Source organism: Anomaloglossus baeobatrachus, chromosome 1 (assembly GCF_048569485.1).
Source record: "Anomaloglossus baeobatrachus isolate aAnoBae1 chromosome 1, aAnoBae1.hap1, whole genome shotgun sequence".
Lineage (NCBI taxonomy): Eukaryota > Metazoa > Chordata > Amphibia > Anura > Aromobatidae > Anomaloglossus > Anomaloglossus baeobatrachus.
This window is the reverse complement of record NC_134353.1, coordinates 471,268,457-471,288,227: the sequence shown is the minus strand read 5'-3', so window position 1 is coordinate 471,288,227 and position 19,771 is coordinate 471,268,457. Positions and strand designations below refer to the sequence as shown.

General features: G+C 46.4%; 1 protein-coding gene across 1 annotated transcript in view; it reads right to left on the bottom strand.

Moving 5' to 3' along the window:
- The window catches only part of MAP1S (microtubule associated protein 1S), a 79,226-nt gene that overhangs the window by 4,183 nt on the left and 55,272 nt on the right, over positions 1–19,771 (bottom strand). The window contains exons 4-6 of the mRNA XM_075314755.1: positions 19,156–19,299; positions 15,958–19,078; positions 4,646–4,878 (exon numbers count right to left, since the gene is read on the bottom strand). Of these exons, the coding sequence (XP_075170870.1) occupies positions 4,646–4,878; positions 15,958–19,078; positions 19,156–19,299 (3,498 nt within the window). The remainder of the gene's footprint in view (positions 1–4,645; positions 4,879–15,957; positions 19,079–19,155; positions 19,300–19,771) is intronic.

Sequence of the window (19,771 nt, the reverse complement as noted above, 5' to 3'; positions counted from 1 at the left end):
GAGGCAGGTAAGGGGAGCTTCCTCGTTCCTGCTGCGTCACACGCAGCGATGTGTGCTGCCGCAGGAACGAGGAACAACCTCGTTACTGCTGCAGTAATGAGATTTGAGAATGGACCCCCATGTCGCCGATTAGCGATTTTGCACGTTTTTGCAACGATGCAAAATCGCTTATCGGTGTCACACGCAACGGCATCGCTAATGCGGCCGGATGTGCGTCACGAATTCCGTGACCCCAACGACTCCGCATTAGCGATGTCGCAGCGTGTAAAGCCCGCTTTACACAGCCGGATTGAGCCGCACAGCTCAAACCGGATGTGTGAAAGTAGCCTTATCGAGCCTAAAATTGTTAGATCTACAGCTGAATTTAAGAAGTTAACCAAGTCAAGCTTAGCTCCATTCGCTGGTGTTATAGGCAGATGCTTGCTGGGTAACAACCAGCATTTGCCGGGAGAGTTGCATATGGATGTGGTTAAGAGGTTAATGGAACACACAGATTTGGTTACAATTCAAACGTAAAGAACCACAATGGTCAAAGTATTTGGCCCTTTTCTTTTTAAAAGGGGTTGGCCACAATCCTTAAGAACACAGCAACTCCATTTCCATAGTGGCTTGATACTGTAGGTCTATCCCCTATTCTGTAGTTCCCGGCCCCTATAGTTTTGACAAAGCTTCTGTGTTTCGACAGACAGAATACATGAACTTCCAGCCATGCCGGGACCAGCTGATCAGCAGGAATGTCAGGTGTATTACACCCTTAATCAGACATTCATGGCTTACCTTAAGTTACAGGTGGATGAGTAATGGGGATGTGGCTACAGGGAACGATTAGAATATATGGAGTCCGGAAGGAATTTTTCCCCTATTATGGCGAAATTAGCATCTACCCCATAGGGGTTTGTCCTCATCTGTATCAACATACTAGGTTATAGGTTGATCTGGATGGGCTTGTGTCTTCTTTCAACCTTGAAACTATGACCGCAGCCATTAAATGGATGCTGATTCGATTAAGACATGCTGATCGGTGGTCATTTAGACTAGTTGACCAGAGTTTCATTCGCACAAAACGATCTTTAATATGATCATTCTATGTTAAATATAGCTATTGATAGCACATCTCGTTTACATGGATAGTTGTGCTACCAATAACAGATTTTAAGGATATTTGAACAATGCAATCACCTGACAAACAAGCATTCTGGATGTTCATTGGGCAATTGGCAGCGTCTTTACACAAGCTAATAACTGGCATACAAGCTTTCTAATGAAGGTTCAGTCCAGGTTATCAGCTAGTATAAATGAGCGATTAGCTCCTGGTAGTGTTTCTATGGAGCATGCAAATTATGCACTCAACTCTACAACAGTCATATAGTTTTAAAACGTTATTTTTATCACATAAGTGCATCTCAATTTCAGTAAGTCAATACAAAAAGGGAATTATATAGAGTCATTACAAAACAGATCTATTTCAAGTGTTTATTTCTGTTAATGTTGATGATTATGGCTTATAGCCAATGAAAACCCAAAAGTCATTATCTCAAAAAATTAGAATAATTACCAAAAAACATCTGCAAAAGCTGCCCAAGCGTTTAAAATGGTCCCTTAGTCTGGTTCTGTAGGTTATACAATCATGGGTAAGGGTACCTTCACACTTTAGCGATGCAGCAGCGATCCGGCCAGCGATCTGACCTGGTCAGGATCGCTGCTGCAACGCTACATGGTCGCTGGCGAGCTGTCAAACAGGCAGATTTCACCAGCGACCAGTGACCAGCCCCCAGCCAGCAGCGACGTGCAAGCGATGCTGCGCTTGCACTGAGCCGGTGTCTGGAAGCTGCGGACACTGGTAACTAAGGTAAACATCGGGTATGGTTACCCGATGTTTACATTAGTTACCAGCGCACACCGATTAGCTTAATGTGTGCAGGGAGTAGGAGCCGGCACTGGCAGCGTGAGAGCTGCGGAGGCTGGTAACGAAGGTAAATATCGGGTAACCACCTTGGTTACCCGATGTTTACCTTAGTTACAGCTTACCGCAGGCTGTCAGACGCCGGCTCCTGCTCCCTGCACATTCAGGATTGTTGCTCTCTCGCTGTCACACACAGCGATGTGTGCTTATCAGCGGGAGAGCAACAATAAAAAAACGAACCAGGGCTGTGTGTAACGAGCAGCGATCGCACAGCAGGGGCCAGATCGCTGCTCAGTGTCACACACAGCGAGATCGCTAATGAGGTCACAAAAACCGTGACTCAGCAGCGATCTCAGTAGCGATCTCGATGTTTGTGAAGCACACCTAAGACTGATGACTTGACAGATGTCCAGAAGGCAGTTATTGACACACTCCACAAGGATGGCAAGCTACAAAAGGTCATTGCTAAAGAAGCTGGCTGTTCAGAGTGCTGTATCCAAGCATAATAATGGAAAGTTGAGTGGATGGAAAAAGTGTGGTAGAAAAAAGGTGCAAAAGCCACCGGAATAACCACAGCCTTGATAGGATTGTTAAGAAAAGGCCATTCAAAAATTTGGGGAAGATTCACAAGGAGTGGTCTGCTGCTGGAGTCAGTGCTTCAAGAGCCACCACACACACACAGATGTATCCAGCACATGGGTTACAACTGTCGCATTCCTTGTGTCCACTCATGACCAATAGACAACGCCAGAAGATCCTTACCTGGGCCAAGGAGAAAAAAAAAAACTGGACTGTTGCTCAGTGGTCCAAGGTGTTTTTTTCAGATGAAAGTAAATTTTGCATTTCATTTGGAAATCAAGGTCCCGGAGACTGCAGGAAGAGTGGAGAAGCCACAATCTAAGCTGCTTGAGGTCTAGTGTGAAGTTTCCACAATCAGTGATATTTTGGAGAGCAGTCATCTGCTGGTATAGGTCCACTGTGTTTTATCAAGACCAAAGTCAGCTCAGCCATCTACCAGGAAATTTTAGAATACTTGATGCTTCCCTCTACCGACAAGCTTTTTGGAGGTGGAAATTTCATTTTCCAGCAGGACTTGGCACCTGTCCACACTGCCAAAAGTACCAATACCTGGCTAAATAACCACAGTATCACTGTGCTTGACTGGCCAGCAAAATCTATGAGGTCAAGAGGAAGATAAGAGACACCAGACCCAACAATGCAGATGAGCTGAAGGCTGCTATCAAAGCAACCTGGGCTTCCATAACACCTCAGCAGGGCCACAGGCTGATCACCTCCATGCCACGCCGCATTGAGGCAGTAATTAATTCAAAAGGAGCCCCAACCAAGTATTGAGTGCATTTACTGTACATACTTTACAGTAGGCCAACATTTCTGAGTTAATAATTTTTTCAGTTGGTCTTATATAATATTCTAATTTTCTGAGATGATGTTGATTATGGCTTACAGCCAATGAAAATCCAAAAGACATTAACAGAAATAAACACTTGAAATACATCACGGTTTGAAATGACCCTATATAATATATGAATTTCCCTTTTTGTATTGAATTACTAAAATAAATTAACTCTTTCATATTCTAATTTATGGAGATGCATCTGTATACTTAATGCCCTGCTGCACACACCCACACACACACACACACACCTGTGCTTATATGCATGCTTGTGACAAAACGACCTGTTTTAAATCGATCTGATTTAAAGGGAACCTGTCACCAAATGTTCATAATACTTACCTAACAGTCAGTGCGGAGCAGACTGGTCGGATGGGCGTCTCCGTACTCCGGGTCCCGTGCCTCCTCTTTCGGCCATCTTTGTCTTCCTTCTGAAGCTAGTCTGGATGACGCGTTCTACGTCATCTACACTAGCACACATTGAGGTCTTGCGCAGAAGTAGGGCAGATCAAAGTGCACCTGCACAGAACCTCACTGTCTGCTAGTGTAGATGACGTAGAACACGTCATCCAGACTAGCTTCAGAAGAAGGACAAAGATGGCTGAAAGAGGAGGCATGGGACCCGAAGACGCCCATCCAACCAGTCTCCACCGCACCGACCGTTAGTTAAGTATTATAAACATCTGGTGACAGGTTCCCTTTAATATTCTTATCTCCAGCAATTAACATTTGTATTTATTGTGCATCTTTTGTATATTCTGTGTAATAAAGTTTTGTTTTATAGTATAAATCTGATGAAGGACGTTGGTAGGTGTGTTAATCATTAACATATGGGTTGGAGTTATCGTTCTGCAGGAAAAATTGCCATTTTCATAGATTGATATTGTTAGATAGTGCCTGTAAGAACAAGTACTTTTGCTATTTAGTGCTAATTAAAATTTGAAGATTGAGATTTTAACACTTGTTTACATCTTGTCGCCTAAGAGACCAACCACTAAAGCTGTCTGGATTGTAAGCACTCATAGCACTCTTATGAAGCCAGATTTAGGGGATAACATCTTCAATAATAAAGAGCTTGTAAGCCCTGCACATTTTCTGCTTTAAAAGCAGAGGTTTGCTTTTGTTATTTTTTCGTATCTCCAAGACAATGCACAGTTAAAATAAAATCTAAAGAACGTATGCAAATTTTAATGAACAGTATAGTACAAAATTAGCTGCGTTTACAAGCAGTGTGTGACAAAACTCTTTTTAGAAGATGGGAATAATCTAAACATTTATAAAAGGTTTCCCTTGAGTACTTGACATTGCTGAATTAGATAATATATTACCTGCATATCTTGAGGCCAATTACTTTTGACAGCCAGAAGGGAGTCCAGAATTTTTCGGGTAAACTTTTCCCTCACAGGATCATCTCCACTAATAACGTAGCAGGAAGAACGCAAATACTTGAAAAACTCTTCATCCACTGTCTGAGCCGCAGGTCCACCAGGTAGGTAAGCAAGGTCCACATAAACTGGTAGTGCAGGGGGTGAAGGGGAAACAGACACTGGGGCCCTGGAAACTTAAGAGAGATTATTTATATATAGATTTAGTAGTAAAGAAAGCTTTTCAATAAGAATATGACATTAGTGAAGACTATTGCTGAGCGGCTGTCAGTCAGTGACTGGGCAAAGTTACAACTGCCACCCAATGAGCGGACATACCCCATGCAGGCACCATCCCCATGACTGGAAGCTGAACACTGCCGAGACTGAAACTTCAGCTCCTCCCAGCAGTGGGGCTCTCAGTATAGGCAATGGGCAGATTCAGAACGCTATTAACCTGCAAACTAACCCCAAATCTGCCAGTTAGTGTTATATTCAGATGACAGTTTCCCTTTAAGATAATTATTTGCAATATTGTTTCTGAAAACAAAAAAACATCTTTAAAATATGTGCTAAAACAGGGTATGTGCGCACGCTGCGTTCTGTATTGTCAAATAAAAAAAAAATGCACCCTCTGGCAACTGTTAACACTGCATTTTATAAAAAAAAATGCATTAAAAATGCATGCTTTTTACATGCGTTTTGGATGTAATTTTGACAGTGCGGTCCCACAGCAATTCAGCTCTGCTACATACCCGCTGACAGCAGACACACAGAGCCGCGCGATGAGAATGAACTCGGATGAACTTCACCAGACTTCATTGTCATCCCGCGGCTCTGTGTGTGCGGTCATGAACTCAGATGAACCTGAGGTCAGTGCCAAGACAGAGGGGTCCGCAGCAGTGACGTCAGACCTTCACCCAAGTTCACTGTCATCGCGCGGCTCTGTCGCGGCCTGATTTGCAATCACTGGTGAAGGACTCACCTGTGAACGTAAAACAACTGAGTGACTGAAGTGAGCCGCGTGATCAGCGGTGCTGTCACTTAAGTTACCCGCGGCCACAGCTGAAGTCCTCCACCTGAGAGCTGTGGCCGCAGGTAACCTGAGTGACATCACCACTGATAGCACGACTCAGTTAAGTTGCTCCGTAGAGCTCACAGAAAGTGGTCGTTCTCTACGGCCGCTATGTCAGCTTCCGATCTAGCAGAGCTGAAAGCTTCATGGGACCTCGTGTGGATTACGTCGGACCTGGGAGGGTTTTCTATGGGGTTAATAAAGTGGTGAGAGAGGGTGATATTTTTTGTCTGTCATTTCAAATAAAGGATTTTTCGGTGTTTGTGTTTATTTACTTTCACTACAGCTTTGTGATGGTGGGGTGTCTCAGACGCCTGCCATCACTAAGCTAGGACTTAGTGGCAGCTATGGACTGCCATTAACTCCGTATTACACTGATTGCCACTGCACCAGGACAATTCTGGATGAGCCGGGTAGAGTCCCGAGATTGTCGCATCTAATGGATGCGGCAATTCCGGGCAGCTGCTGGCTGATATTTTTAGGCTGGGGAGGGCTCACCATCCTGAGAATACCAGCCCTGAGCCGTGTGGCTTTACCTTGGCTGGTATCAAAAAAGAGAATTTTGTTTACTTACCGTAAATTCTTTTTCTTATAGTTCCATATTGGGAGACGCAGGCCATGGGTGTTTAGCTTCTGCCTCCGGAGGACACACAAAGTACTACACTTAAAAGTGTAGCTCCTCCCTCTGAGCTTATACACCCCCTGGAGAACCAGATCTAGCCAGTTTAGTGCAAAAGCTTAAGGAGAATAGCCACCCACAAGTAAAAACAGAGCAAAAACCGGAACAACCGGAGACTGTCAACAGCCGGTGAAAACACGCGGAACAAGAAATTGCCAACAGGCAACAGGGAGGGAGCTGGGTCTCCCAATACGGAACTATAAGAAAAAGAATTTACAGTAAGTAAATAAAATTCTCTTTTTCTTTATCGTTCCTATGGGAGACCCAGACCATGGGACGTCTCAAAGCAGTCCATGGGTGGGAAATAAACAGAAAAACTAAGAAGTAGGCAGAACCTAACTTCACAAATGGGCGACAGCCGCCTGAAGGATGCGTCTGCCCAAGCTCGCATCTGCCGAAGCATGAGCATGCACTTGGTAGTGCTTCGAGAAGGTATGCAGGCTAGTCCAAGTGGCAGCCTGACAGACTTGTTGAGCCGTAGCCTGGTGCCTGAAAGCCCAAGAGGCACCAACAGCTCTGGTCGAGTGTGCCTTGATCCCCGGCGGGGGAGGCACCTGAGAACACTGGTAGGCGTCCGAAATGGTCGACCTAATCCAACGGGCTAAGGTCGGCTTAGAAGCAGAGAGGCCCTTGCGCCGACCTGTGGTTAGCACAAAAAGAGAAGTGCACCGCCTAAGAGCAGCGGTGCGACACAGATAGATCCAGAGAGCACGCACCAGATCTAGGGTATGCAGCGCTTTTTCAAAAGCGATGAACAGGAGCCGGACAAAAGGAAGGTAGGGTAATGTCCTGGTTAAGGTGGAAAGGAGAAACCACCTTAGGAAGAAAGTCCGGAGTCGGACGAAGAACCACCTTGTCTTGATGAAAAACCAAAAAAGCTGACTCCGAAGAGAGCGCAACCAAATCTGAGACTCTCCTTAGGGAAGTTATGGCCACTAGAAAGACCACTTTATGTGAAAGCCGAAACACAGAAACCTCCCTAAGAGGCTCAAAGGGGGGTTTCTGCAAAACAGTGAGAACCAAATTGAGGTCCCAGGGATCCAAGGGCCGCCGGTAAGGCGGAATGATGTGAGACGCGCCCTGCATGAAGGTGTGGACCTGAGCCAGCCGGGCGAGACGCCGCTGGAACAGCACTGACAGAGCTGAGACTTGTCCCTTGAGAGAGTTGAGGGACAGTCCCAGCTGCAGACCGGACTGTAGAAAGGACAGAAGGGTGGGCAAGGAAAATGGCCAAGGAGGATGGCCGGAAGAGTGACACCAGGACAGGAAAATTTTCCAAGTCCTGTGATAGATCTTGGCGGAGGAAGACTTACGGGCCCGAGTCATAGTGGAGATGACTTAAGGAGGGATACCAGAAGCCGTCAAGATCCAGGACTCAAGAGCCACGCCATCAAATTTGAGAGCCGCAGAATTCAGGCGGAAAAACGGACCTTGTGAGAGAAGGTCTGGACGATCCGGAAGATGCCACGGCACCTCTACGGACAGAAGGAGCAGGTCTGGGTACCAAGCTCGCCTGGGCCAGTCCGGAGCAATGAGAATGACTAGACGGCCCTCCATTCTGATCTTGCGCAGGACTCTGGGCAAGAGAGCTAGAGGGGGAAACACGTAGGACAGACGAAACTGGGTCTTGGACCAGAGCGTCCGCAGCGAAAGCCTGAGGATCGTGGGAGCGAGCCACGTAAACGGGAACTTGGGTGTTGTGACGGGATGCCATTAGGTCCACGTCCGGAGTGCCCCATTTGCGGCAGATTGACTGAAAAACTGCCGGGTGCAGGGACCACTCGCCACTGTCCACGGTTTGACGGCTGAGATAATCTGCCTCCCAGTTTTCCACGCCTGGGATGTGGACTGCGGATATGGTGGACTTGGAGTCCTCCGCCCATTGAAGGATGCGTTGTACCTCCAACATTGCCAGGCGGCTGCGTGTCCCGCCTTGGTGATTGATGTAGGCAACCGCTGTCGCGTTGTCCGACTGGACTCGGATGTGCCTGCCCGCCAGCAGATGGTGAAAAGCTAGGAGAGCCAGAAGCACGGCTCTGGTTTCCAGCACATTGATCGAAAGGGCTGATTCGGACGGAGTCCAAGTGCCCTGCGCTCGGTGGTGGAGACATACCGCTCCCCAGCCGGATAGCCTGGCATCCGTGGTGAGGATCACCCAGAGCGGGGCCAGAAAGGAGCGCCCCTGGGACAGAGAGACGGGCCGAAGCCACCACTGAAGAGAGCTCCTGGTCTGTGGCGACAGAGCCACTAACCTGTGCAAGGAGCAAGGCCGCTTGTCCCAGCAGCGGAGAATGTCCAGCTGCAGGGGACGCAGATGGAACTGGGCAAAGGGAACAGCCTCCATTGACGCCACCATCTGACCCAGCACCTGCATCAGGCGCCTGAGGGAATAACGGCGGGGCCTCAGCAGAGAGCGCACCGCCAGTTGGAGGGACTGCTGTTTGACTAAGGGCAACTTCACAAGTGCCGGCAAAGTCTCGAACTGCATCCCTAGGTACGTGAGACTCTGGGTCGGAGTCAGAGTGGACTTGGGAAGATTGACAAGCCACCCGAATTGGGCTAGAGTGGAGAGAGTGAGCGAGACACTCCGCTGACAGTCTGCGCTGGATGAAGCCTTTACCAGAAGGTCGTCCAGGTAAGGGATCACTGCCAACCCCTGTAGGTGCAGGACCGCAATCACTGCTGCCATGACCTTGGTGAATACCCGAGGAGCTGTGGCCAACCTGAAGGGGAGAGCCACAAATTGGAAATGTTCCTCTCAGATTGCAAAACGTAGCCAACGCTGGTGTGAAACTGCAATTGGCACATGCAGATAGGCATCTCTGATGTCGATGGATGCCAGGAAATCCCCTTGGGTCATTGAGGCAATGACTGATCACAGAGACTCCATGCGAAAATGCCGCACCTGAACATGCTTGTTGAGAAGCTTGAGATCCAGGATGGGCCGGAAGGAACCGTCCTTTTTGGGGACTAGGAAGAGATTTGAGTAGAAACCTCTGAACCGTTCCCGGGCAGGAACCGGTACAATTACTCCGTTGGCCTGCAAGGATGCCACGGCCTGTGAGAAGGCGGCGGCCTTGGAGCAGGGGGGAGTTGAGAGAAAAAAAATCTGTTTGGCGGACTGGAAGAAAATTCTATCCTGTAGCCATGGGAGATGATATCCCTTACCCACTGATCGGAGACGTGTTGAAACCACGCGTCGCCAAAGTGGGAGAGCCTGCCACCGACTAAGGACGTTGCTGGCGCGGACAGATAGTCACGAGGAGGCTGCCTTGGTGGCAGCACCTCCTGCGGTCTTTCGTGGACGCGCTTTTGGGCGCCAGTTGGATTTCTGGTCCTTGGCTGAGTTTGTGGACGAGGCCGAGGGCTTAGAGGAGGACCAGTTGGAGGAACGAAAGGAACGAAACCTCGACTGGTTCCTGCCCTGGACAGGTTTCCTGGTTTTGGTTTGTGGCATGGAAGTACTCTTCCCGCCAGTAGCTTCCTTGATAATTTCATCCAGCTGTTCACCGAACAGCCGGGACCCAGCAAAAGGGAGTCCAGCAAGGTACTTCTTTGAAGAAGCATCTGCCTTCCACTCTCGAAGCCACAAGATCCTGCGGATAGCGAGGGAATTAGCCGAAGCCACCGCAGTGCGGTGAGAAGCTTCCAGCATGGCAGACATGGCATAGGACGAAAAAGCCGAAGCTTGGGAAGTTAAGGAAACCATTTCGGGCATAGATTCCCTGGCGAGGGAACGCATCCCCTCTAGAGAAGCAGAGATGGCTTTGAGAGCCCACACTGCTGCAAAAGTCGGGGAGAACGAAGCCCCCGTCGCTTCATATACGGATTTGGCCAGAAGATCAATCTGGCGGTCAGTGGAATCCTTCAGAGAGGTGCCATCAACCACCGATACAACAGTCCGGGCTGAGAGTCTAGACACCGGGGGGGGGGGGGGGGGTCTACCTTTGGGGAATGAGCACACTCCTTGACCACCTCAGGTGGAAAGGGAAAGCGGTCATCAGAACCACGCTTTGGGAAGAGTTTGTCAGGACAGGCCCTGGGCTTGGTCACAGCGGCCTGAAAACTGGAGTGGTTAAATAACACACTCTCTGCTCTCTTAGGCGAGGTAAACTGGTGCTTTTCTGCCAGAGAGGGTTGCTCCTCTGATACTGGCGGATTGAGATCCAGTACAGAATTAATGGACGCAATCAAATCACTAACATCCGAGTCACTTTCGGACAGATCAATGGGGCACATTGAGTTAACCTCCGAGCCCCCCGTAAAGGCATCCTCCTCGTCCTGCGTGTCAGCTCCTGAATCAGAGCCGCAGGACGAGGAAGGAGAGGGAACCCTGCGTCTCTTCTTAGAAGGACGGGGTCTGGGACCAGATGATGAATCCTCTGTGAGCTCCGGTCCTGAGAGACCCCTAGCAGCAGAGGCACCCTGTGAAAGGGGCTGATGTATGTTCAGCAAAGTCCTGGACAGAAGTCCCATGGAGTCAGCAAAAGACTGGGAGATAGACCTAGAAAAGGATTCTACCCATGCCGGTGGTTCAGCCACAGGAGCAGGCGCAGCCTGAGAGACCACTGGGGGGTGAGACTCCAGGCTGAGGCACCGCCAGGTTAGAGCAGGCATCACAATGTGGGAATATGCTCGGTTCAGGCAGCAGGAGCTTAGATGCAGTGCATACTGAATACTGAATACAGCTTTGGAGCCTTGCTCCTCGTGTGAGACATGCTGCTGGAGTGGGGGCTCTGCCAGAGAATGAACCCCAGAGAGTATAATCAGAGGTCCACAACCGGAGACCGGTTGTGGCTTACCAGACCGCTGGAGCGGTGTTGTGTACCCTCCAGATCCCAAAGCCCGGACCCCCAAGCACAGCAACTCAGCAGAGATGCTGCAGACCAGCGCTTGCAGAGAGAACGCTGAGAAAATGGCCGCCGGAGCGAAGAGAGGGGGCGGGACTTGCTCTGAGGAGCGGGAACTGGAGGGCTATAGAGACCTGCCGTGGAGGAGGGACGCCCCAGCAGTGGGGAGTATCCAGAATGGCCGCCGGGCGGAGCAGAGCCTGTCCCTCTGCATGAGTGACATGCAAGGGCAGTGAAACCGAAACTAGGCCTCCGGCGAAGCCGGGGCCTAAATTTGAGCGGCGCGGCCGCCGCGCAGGCACCATCACCGCGGTTCGCAGGCGACAGCCAGAGAACCCGCCAAAAATGTCATAACACACACTCAGCACACTCTCCCACAACAATAAAGTACAGGGACCCCCATATATAAACGTCTCAGGTACTTAGCTTGCTGAGACGCAGGGTTCCAAGTCCCTGGGGATGAGTGCTCCGGTCCGGCAGGGTCCTGAAGGGCTGCGGATGGAGACCGGTCTCCTGCCAAGCATGGAGTCAGTGCTGGCTCCCAATTCAAGCCAGAGCCCAGGAGGGATGGTGAAGGAGCGTGTAAGGCTCCAGCCTTGGAAATCAAGCTTAACAACACCGCCGACACAGTGGGGTGAGAAGGGACATGCCGGGAGTCCAGACTTGGACCCGCTTTTCTTCAAACTCTCCAAAAATCAAAAAAATCAGATGAGAATGCATGTGTGGATGTATGCCTCCTGACACAAAGCGATAAACTGGCTAGATCTGGTTCTCCAGGGGGTGTATAAGCTCAGAGCGAGGAGCTACACTTTTAAGTGTAGTACTTTGTGTGTCCTCCGGAGGCAGAACTAAACACCCATCGTCTGGGTCTCCCATAGGAACGATAAAGAAATTGGGGGGACTGGATGCCAGCTTTTTTTTTTTTTTAATTATTTATTTTACTGCATGATATAGACCCGCCCACCAGCGGCTGTGATTATTGTGCAGTACTGCAACCATAGACCCGCCCACCGCCTACAGATTTATCTTAATTGTCCAGAGCCCCTCAACTGGACTGCATTTTTAGATTTAATTCGCACCAGGATGTAGAATATCCATTTGAATAGTCTTCTAAAAGGATTTAAATCTGTTATTTTAACAATTAAAATAATGGACAACAAATGCAGAAATCTAACAGTCTTATTGTCAATGGAGTCCTACAATCACTTTTATTGCCTATCAAGAGTCAGATCCATTTCTGAAAAAACTGAGTTCTTAAACACAAGTGTGAACCTAGCGGGAGAGGCAAAGGAGAGTAGAGCAAAAAGGAGAGTAAACTAAAAAAAGGAGAGAAAAGAAAGTGCCAGAATTGCGGCACACGTTTCTAGGACACAGTACATCAACTAATAGGTGTTATAAACTTAGTCTTAAAATTAGACAGATTTATGAAGAAAGAACCACTGATTAATCTGACAATTTTCTAAATACCTTAATTTAGCAAAAGGTATTGTTTATATCACGCATTTGGCCACGATTTTAAAGATGGCAACTGCCATCGATCAAACAGTTCTAGATATCACAGGACACAGACTAGGACAGGCTGCATGAAGGACATGTGTTCAAGATCAAGGCCACGTCAGAGCAGCATCTAGTCAGGCATCCTGAAGGCACATTCATCTGTTCAGTCAACCTGACAGGACACGGAGCGGAGTAGACTTAAGAAGATCATAAACACCATTCTTTGACTGAGAATGGATATTCATCTCAGTGAGCCTGACCATTTTTTTTGCACCTGTCTCATGCTTCATGCAGCCCATCCTATTGCTTGTCTGCTGGACTCTTGGACGGGCGGCACAGTTAGATAGGTGTAATTGCCATCTTTAAAATCCTGACAGCGTTCACTAGATAAACCATATATTGTTGCTGAGTAAAAAGGTATTTAGAAATATGTTTAATAATTGTGTATTAATTTTATTACATTTCCTGCGGAACTCTTTAAAGACTGTCTTCTACGTTTGAACTACGAAATAAAAACATTGATAAATCTACCAAAATATAAGGAAATGGAACAATGAATAACAAAAATAAAGATGCTTTTTTAAACAAAAATGCAGTAATATGACATACCATACACATTTTTAAAAGTAACATTACTGCAATATTTACTAACTTAAAAAAGAGGTCTACTAAAAACCACTTTTATTAAATTGTGTGACCTCACCTACTGCACAAGTCCGCCTCAGTCAGATGAGTACAGGACAGAGATGCAAGTCTACTGTTATTAGAAAGGGGATTTTCAGCTACTATCATATTCCTAGAAGCTTCACACCAGTCAAATATAACAAAGTAAATGTTACTTTCACTCAACCAGAAATGGCAAGATGTGGGAGCTCCGTCAACTACTGGCTGAGGCCGCTCAGATGCGTCACCAATTTGCTCACAATGCCATTTCTTATAGAATAAGCAAGGGACCAGAAAGGAAAGACAAGCATTGAATGGGAAAATGTGACCTACTGGGAATCGATGAGGTTCAGTATATTTACCTTTATTATTTTTATCTGTTCTAAGCAGATGGAGGGAATGTGTCAGCAAAAAATGACAGATTGTTAAAAATCAGATTCTTTTGCGTTACATGTATTTTCTTTACAAAAATGTGGCAATTTTACAATATGTATTAAAATACAAAATTGTTAATCTTGCATTGTCAAGCAGCTATTATAGATTCACACTTTCTTTCCTTCAGGAGGAGTTTTCCCCAGGATAATTATAAGCATATGCAGAATTACAATGACAGGTAACCTCCTTTAAGCAATGCTGGTAACACAATCCACCAATGACAAAAAAATAAATACAAAAAAGGTCAGAGTTGCTGCAAATTTATTCACACATCCCACTCCAATTAGCCACAACAGTAGTCTGTGGCCAGTGGGCGGGAGAGGGAGTACCACTTGTTACCTTGCACCATCCATGGATCTTTTGATTACCTAGCCTGCCACCACATAACATGTGCATCACGCAGCAAAGATGATGTTGCACCAGGCGGACTTCTCCAAAAAAAAAAAAAAAAAAAAAAAAAAAAAAGGAGCCACAGGATAGCAGGTAAGAGGCGGTACCCCCTCTACCCCCTCTACCATCCAGTGGCCACAGATCACTGGCATGGCTGATTGGAATATATACATTTTATTTATTGTGATCGGTGGATTCTGTGTCATCAGCCACAATGGAATCCAGATTGAATTGAATGTGCAAATCGACTTGCGTCAACTCAACTCTAGATTACACAACTGACCCTGCTATCTCTGCCTCTCAATGACCTTTGCACACACTCAGATGTTTCAATACAAAAGAGTGCAAGTCAGTCAACTGCTGCTAATATACATGTGGATTTCATGAAATAGTAAGTTAGTCTAAAGCGGGCTTTACACCCTACGATATATCTAACGAGATGTCGGCGGGGTCACATCGTTAGTGACGCACATCCGGCATCGTTAGTTAGATCGTAGTGTGCGACACCTACGTGCGACCCTGATTGTGTGTTAAAACGTCGGTCGCATACACGTCGTTCATTTTCTAAAAATTGAACGTCGGGTTGTTCATCGTACCTGGGGCAGCACACATCGCTCCGTGTGACACCCCAGGAACGATGAACACAGCTTACCTGCGTCCCGCCTGCAATGTGGAAGGAAGGAGGTGGGCGGGAGGGTACGTCCCGCTCATCTCCGCCCCTCCGCTTAGATTGGCCGGCCACTGTGACGTCGCTGTGACGCCGAACGTCCCTCCCACATCAGGAACTGGATGTTCGCCGCCCACAGCGCGGTCGTTAGGATGGCAAGTACGTGTGACGGGGGTTTACTAGTTTGTGCGACACGGGCAACAAATTGCACGAGCCGCACAAACGATGGGGGCGTGTGCGATTACATACGAGATCACATATGAAATTGTAACATGTAAAGCAGCCTTTAGGCCCCTTTCGCACTGCGTTTTGCCTTATTTTTAGTGGTCCCGTCGGGGCATCTGTCCGAGCCGCCCCTCCCCCACACCGCAAAACGTGTTTCGGACACATACACCGACAGGGCTATTGAGTATAATGGAGCAGACTACGTTACCGTGTGCTCTATTTTGTACCATTTTCAGGCATATACGCTTTCTGCAGGCGGATGCACATACATAGACTACATTCAGGTGTCCGCCTGCAAAAAGCATATACACGTGAAAATGGTGCAAGACAGAGCATATGCTTGCTCTGTCTGCTCGATTATACTCAATGGTCCTGTCGGCGCATATGTCCGAAACACGTTTTGTGGGGGGAGGGGGGGGGCAGAATTTTGGACTTATGCCCCGACAGCCCCTGAAACGCAATGTGAAAGGGGCCTAAAATAGCCCCAGTGGTCATGTGAAAACTGCAAGAATTTAGATTTCTAGTACAAATGGTTAATTGGAAAAAAGAAAAAAAAAAACTGATTTAAAATGTTTTACGATGACATTACCTCTAGGAATAAATCTGGAAACCCGTTTAGGTTAAAAAAAAAAACAACAACAGTACTGCAGAAATTCTTAGAGCCCTCAATTCTATTCAGCATCACTCCAAGATTTAATTTGCAGAATTTAACAAAACAAAATATTTGTTAAAAAGTAGGACACTTACGGATACCTTTAAAAAGGTTTGTTTGTGCTGCCATTTTGATTGACCTACCTGCTGAAGAGAAACGACTTGCTACAGGAGTTCCTCTGACTGTGTTCCCAATACTGCGTCTTGTAATGGACGGTTTGAATTCCATCCCTGTGCGGGTCTGCTCTGCAGTTTCGGCTCTTCCTGTGATAGGCTTGCTATTTCTTTCTCCAATTCGCTTGACTTTTCCAGATAGGCCAATTAATTTGCTTGTGTTCTTACGAAAGGCGGAAGGCATTGAATGGTTTTGACTTTTTTTGTCACTGAGGCCTGTAGGCAGAAACTCAGGATCAACCATGCACGTTCCAGGTTGAGGAGGTGTTGGATGTAAATCCTTTAATGGTTGAGGAATAGGATCCAAAAGTCTTGGTGTATTGTCCCCCTCTGAATCAGATGCTCCATCAATGGCAATTGAACCCTCCTCGGGTCCAGAATCAGAGATTGTTGGCAAAGACTCACTTACTGAAGTGGGTGGTGTTTCAGGTCCATTTTGAAACTTACTCCCAGGGGAACATTGAGGCTTTGGAAGTTCCTGGGAAGGATCACTGTCGCTATCTCGTGGAGTTGCTACAGCATCAGATTTAGGATGCTCAAATTCACATGGTGAAACTAAGCATAGATCAACATCATGGGGAGAAGCTGACCTTTCAGACTGTTCCTCAGGTTCACTGGAGTGTGAAGGGCGCACAGGTAAGCTTAGACCTACCCTGCTTGCAGCATGGATCTCTGGTGAACCATTTCTAGGAGACTCGCTAACGGGAGGGAGTGTCTGTTCAAAGGAAGAAATTGATAGAGATTCATCCACTTCTGTGGAATGTGGAGAGCCCACTTCAGCAGGCAAAGAAGGAGTGGTGATTGTAGGAGATACATCAGGTAGGTCCTCCCGAAATGGACTCAAAGACAAGCAACTGGTTTGTTTTCCTTGTGAGGAATTTGAGTTCTCTTGAGAAGATCTTGGAGGAGCCTTAAAAGAGTTGAGATTTTTTCCATCTACAGAAGAAAGGGCTTGTCCACAGCTCTGTTGTGCCACTGCTGGTGAATGATGCCCTGAACTGACAGGTGAAGCCATTTCCAAAGTCTTTTCTTCAGAACTTCCACAAGGATCATCCATCCAGTCCTGCCCATGATGACCACTTCTGTTTTTTTCTTGAATCTCTAGGTTTGTAGGAGTCAGGTCAAAATTCACACTAATTTCACTTCTGGGTGTTTTAGCTAATGGAGAAACAGGTGCTAGGCACTTCAGGGGACTTGTCTCCATGTAACGGAACCCATTTGGGCTCTCGGGTTCAAGGGTCCCTATACCTGCACATACACCAAGTCCATTTTCATGGTGGACATTGTTGCCAACCTCTGCACAAGCAGGTTCAATGTCTTTCCTTGTTTCTTGAGAAACAATGATTACTTCACAAGAAATTGGATTGCTACTCGCTCCGGATGTTTCCATTTGAGTTGGCTGGTTTTTCGTTTCTTTACCTTGCTCCTTTTTTAGGGGTTTGACCTTCACCACATTCTTAGGACTTGCAACCATATCCTTTTTGATACCTCCTAGGTCCTTTTTCAGTGATCCGACTTTGGAAATGGCTCTCCTAGCATCAGCAGGTGTAGTTGATACTTTTTTTATGTCTTTTACCCCAATTCGTGAGATTTTTACTTCATCTACTTTGCTCTCTCTTATATCTCTCCTGGGAGTTTCTGTTCTAACATCGCTATGAGATGGGCGCAAATCTTTTTTGGCTTCTGGTTTTGCCATTTCCTTTTTATCTGCTTGAATTTCATCCTTTTTTAAAGATTTCTTTTCCTCTTTTGTTTGTTCTTTTACCAAAGTCCTTTCTTTCACAGTTTTCAGTCTTGATTCAGGTTTTAGTTTTTCAGATACAGTTTCGGGTTTACCCTTACTTTCTTTTTGTTTCTCACCCTCTTTTCCAGTTTCTTTGCGGATTTCAACAAGAGTTCTAGATTTATCTTTTCCATCTGAATGAAGCTCTTTTTTTTGCACTTTATATGGCTTCTCTTTTCCAGATCCAAGTTTTGGTTCAACACTTAGTCGCCCAGATCCCGATCCCAGACTCTCTCTGCTCTCAGTACGGCTTGGCTTTGCACCAACCCTCTCTGACAGACTGCATCCCATTAGGTCTAGATCTTTCCGTGTTATAACTGGGTCTTTCAAAAAGTCTAAGTCTTTCAATTTTTCAAGACCTTTAAAAATTTTGTCCTGAGGCGTGCAGCCTGGGAACAGTACCCTAACAATCCTCTCAGAAGGTGCAGAAGGATGCCAGACAAGCAACGCACAGGCTGAAGTTAGAGAGGTTACAGGTAAATCAAATGTCCTATGCTCCTCATTTCCAAGCCACTTTTTAAAGGCTTCAAGATCTTTGCTCCCCTTAACAGGATTCAAGATGTACATTTCTAATCTGCCAACACCCATCTTCTGAAAAAGTATAGTTGGCTCCACAGCATTTCCACTTCTGTAGAGTGGTTCTGGATGAATACTTAGTTTTTCTAAATGTTGCATTGTGAGCAAGGCCTCTTCTTTAACCCCAACTCTACTGGCATTTTCTTCAGCAATTAACTTCTCTGCAGTGTTTATAAATACGACCCCTAGCTCTGGGGATACTAAATTTTTTAACCACTCATTGTTGGGTTGTGGTGCTTGAGAAATATCTTCTTCTAACTCTGCGATCTTCCTTTGTAGCAAACTATTGATGCCAGGTAGATTGTCTAAGCCCATATGAGTGAGAAGGATTGAATCTACCCTATCTAAATGGCGTATTAATTTCCAAAATGGTGATCTAGCATCAGAGCCCCCATTTATTAACATGTTAAATCCATTTACAGCAAAGAAGGCAGAATCGCCCCTACCCCCAGGGAAAACGTAGCAGCACGGTTTAAATAATTTCAGGAAACCAACAGTTGTTGGGGATTCTAGCAGTTCAAATGGAGATGGGGGCTCTAGAGACTCTGAGAGGTACTCTGCCAATTCTAGCACTCCTTCAGTTTCTGGAAGAATTGGGCTATTGTTAAACCGCAATTCAATAAAATCCTGTAAACTGCAATTGGCAATCTGTGAGACATTCCAAATATCTGGGCAAGAAACTGTCAAACATACTCGAGCCGTTGGGTCAGAAGATCCTAAAGTTTCACCAATCTGAAAAAGAGAGACATTTGTGTCAAGTTTATAGCAACCGAATTACTAGCTCCCCGTTTTTACCATTGAGAAATTACCTCCTTGTCTGTAAAAATATGAATAAAGTCATCAATTGAGAATCCTCCTCCACTTTGTAGTAGCACATCCCCAGTGTCTTCAAGAAAGGGGCCAGCAAGTATTAATAACTTATGCTGCGAGGAGTGGCAAATTAACTTGCGGATCTAAGGGGGGGGGGGGGGAGAAAAATTTACAAATTAGTCAATCAATATTGCCAAACGGTAGCTTTTCTTCCAAATATATTGTTGTGTGTATACATAAGAAATAACACATTTTCCAATTATGTGTCGTCTGATTTTTCAGTTACCCAGGCTCTCTAATTTTCTGTAAACCCTGAGCTAGTGAGTGAAGAATACTTTGCTATCTCACAATAAACCACAGAGAGTGATTCCTGCTTTTCTTACATGGTTTATCACACACAGTGAGAAGCAGTAGCAGCATGGAAGACATGGAGCAGTACTGAGAAGTGCAGTGCAGCAGTGAACCCAGCACTGGAATGAGGCACTGGCAGTGTCTCTGCCTGTTCTTCCATCCCCCCCTTTCATATCATAGATTTTAAAGAAGCATTCCCATCAAGTTTTTTTTATTACCTAAAAATGCATTTAATATAGTATATTGTACTGTGAGTTATATATT